General features: G+C 38.9%; 1 protein-coding gene across 1 annotated transcript in view; it reads left to right on the top strand.

Moving 5' to 3' along the window:
* Positions 1-1,787, top strand: part of zgc:194990 (E3 ubiquitin-protein ligase TRIM17) — a 13,032-nt gene that overhangs the window by 7,983 nt on the left and 3,262 nt on the right. Inside the window, exons 7-8 of the mRNA XM_014029606.1 lie at positions 169-220; positions 1,502-1,528. Coding sequence (XP_013885060.1) covers positions 169-220; positions 1,502-1,528 — 79 coding nt within the window. The remainder of the gene's footprint in view (positions 1-168; positions 221-1,501; positions 1,529-1,787) is intronic.

Consider the following 1,787-nt stretch of genomic DNA (forward strand, 5'->3'; position numbering starts at 1 on the left):
AAATCAATGTGGTCCCACGGCCCTCTGAGGCCCAAAGTTAAAAACTGTTGATCTTCTGAGGCCCTCAGGTGGCGCTGTGGGCCGCGGCCCCCATGGGTTAATAATCTCTGGATTAATCACCTGGACGTGTTTTAAATGAAAGTGTCTGATTTGATGCTGTGTTTGTAGGAGGACGTGACCAAGCAGTGGCTGGTGACAAAGCAGAGGAGCCAAAGAGTTGGTGAGTGAAGATTATTTAAAAGTCTCTGKTTTTCTGTCCTGACACACTTTCTACTTCATTTTTATTGTCAACATACAAAACTTTAAAACTGCTAAAAAGCTGTCTTTTAAATGAGTTAAATGCTGCTGGTTTTGACTGTTTGTACCTGTTTATCATTCTGATTTAATGATTCATTTAAACWATTGTTTTTCCAGTGCAGAATGATGAAACAACTTGAACTGTTTTAAACACGTCTCATTAGTGACGGTGATTGGCTCCAGCTGGTAGTTTCTGTTTGTTGGCATTAAACAGAATGAGCTGACAGCACCTGGTGGACTGACCAACAGACCAAACAAAGTCCAGGAAATCCAGGGTAGATCTGAGGAGGAACCCCAGGAATCACAGAGACTCCAGCTTTAAACTGTTGGAACATCCTGCTGTTCACAGTTTTACATCTGCAAGGACCGAGAGGACGGCAGTCAAATCAAACTGGACTGAATAATGATGATCAGTGTACCTAAAACTTGTTCAGTCTTACCACAAACCAACAGCTGCACAGCTGACACTTTGCACATGTGCATCAGAACGCATTAGTTCAACAACAACAACATAAAAATATAATAACAACAACAACAATCTGAAGCTCCTATGTTGAATAGTTTTTGAGTTATTAGCTTTTTTATACATCCAGACTCCCTCTTTTCAGATGGAGCCCCCTCCTCAAATATGGGGTCTATCATAAACCCGTTGGCTGGAGCAGTGTAGGTCAGACTCACCTACAGTCCTGACTCATTTCACACTGATTGGTGCAGCTGTTTCTGTGTGATGGTTGACCAAATATCTCTGGAAAAAAATAACAAAATAAACAGTACATAAACAATAAGACCCCCGCTCCGTGTGCAGGGGGTTATAACATGGTCCAACACAACAATGATCCCAAACACACATCAGAAGTGGTTTCTAACTGGACTAACTTTTCCAACGCCTCAACCTGTTTAAAAATCATGAACCATTAAAAGCTGTTATTTCCAGGAAACCAGTTGTAAATAAACTCCACCAGTAAAAGTGTTGAAACAACCAGAATAATTCAAACCAACCARTGAAAACTCTGAATTATGATGATCATGTCTGGATGGGAACTCCTGATTTAAACTGTATCTTTACACACTGAACACAGCAGCCTGACTTTATTAGAAATAAAGTTYCAGTGTGTTGTTACAACAAGCTGTAATAAAACCTAAATGTGTGTATTTGTTTTGTGTGTATGTGTGTAGAATGACAGGACTGGTTTTCTTCTTTCAGATGCTGATGGTTACATCCCTCACTGTGGTGAGTTCATGTGCTCAGTGTTAATGTTAGCTTTGTGAAAGTGTTGGATATGATTCACTCAGAGTTTAATAGATTTAAAAATGTTCTGTTTTTATTATCTTGTTTTTCCAAACTGCATGTGATTATTTTTATTGTTCTTTGTTTGTTCCTTTGTGTTTGTGATGAAGACAGGTTCTGTTCACAATAACAGCTCAGMTGTCAGTGTCATATTATTTTACTAAACACTTAAATGTTCATATTTGTTTTTGTTCTGAAGAAA

The sequence above is a fragment of the Austrofundulus limnaeus genome, unplaced genomic scaffold, assembly GCF_001266775.1.
Source record: "Austrofundulus limnaeus strain Quisiro unplaced genomic scaffold, Austrofundulus_limnaeus-1.0 Scaffold926, whole genome shotgun sequence".
Lineage (NCBI taxonomy): Eukaryota > Metazoa > Chordata > Actinopteri > Cyprinodontiformes > Rivulidae > Austrofundulus > Austrofundulus limnaeus.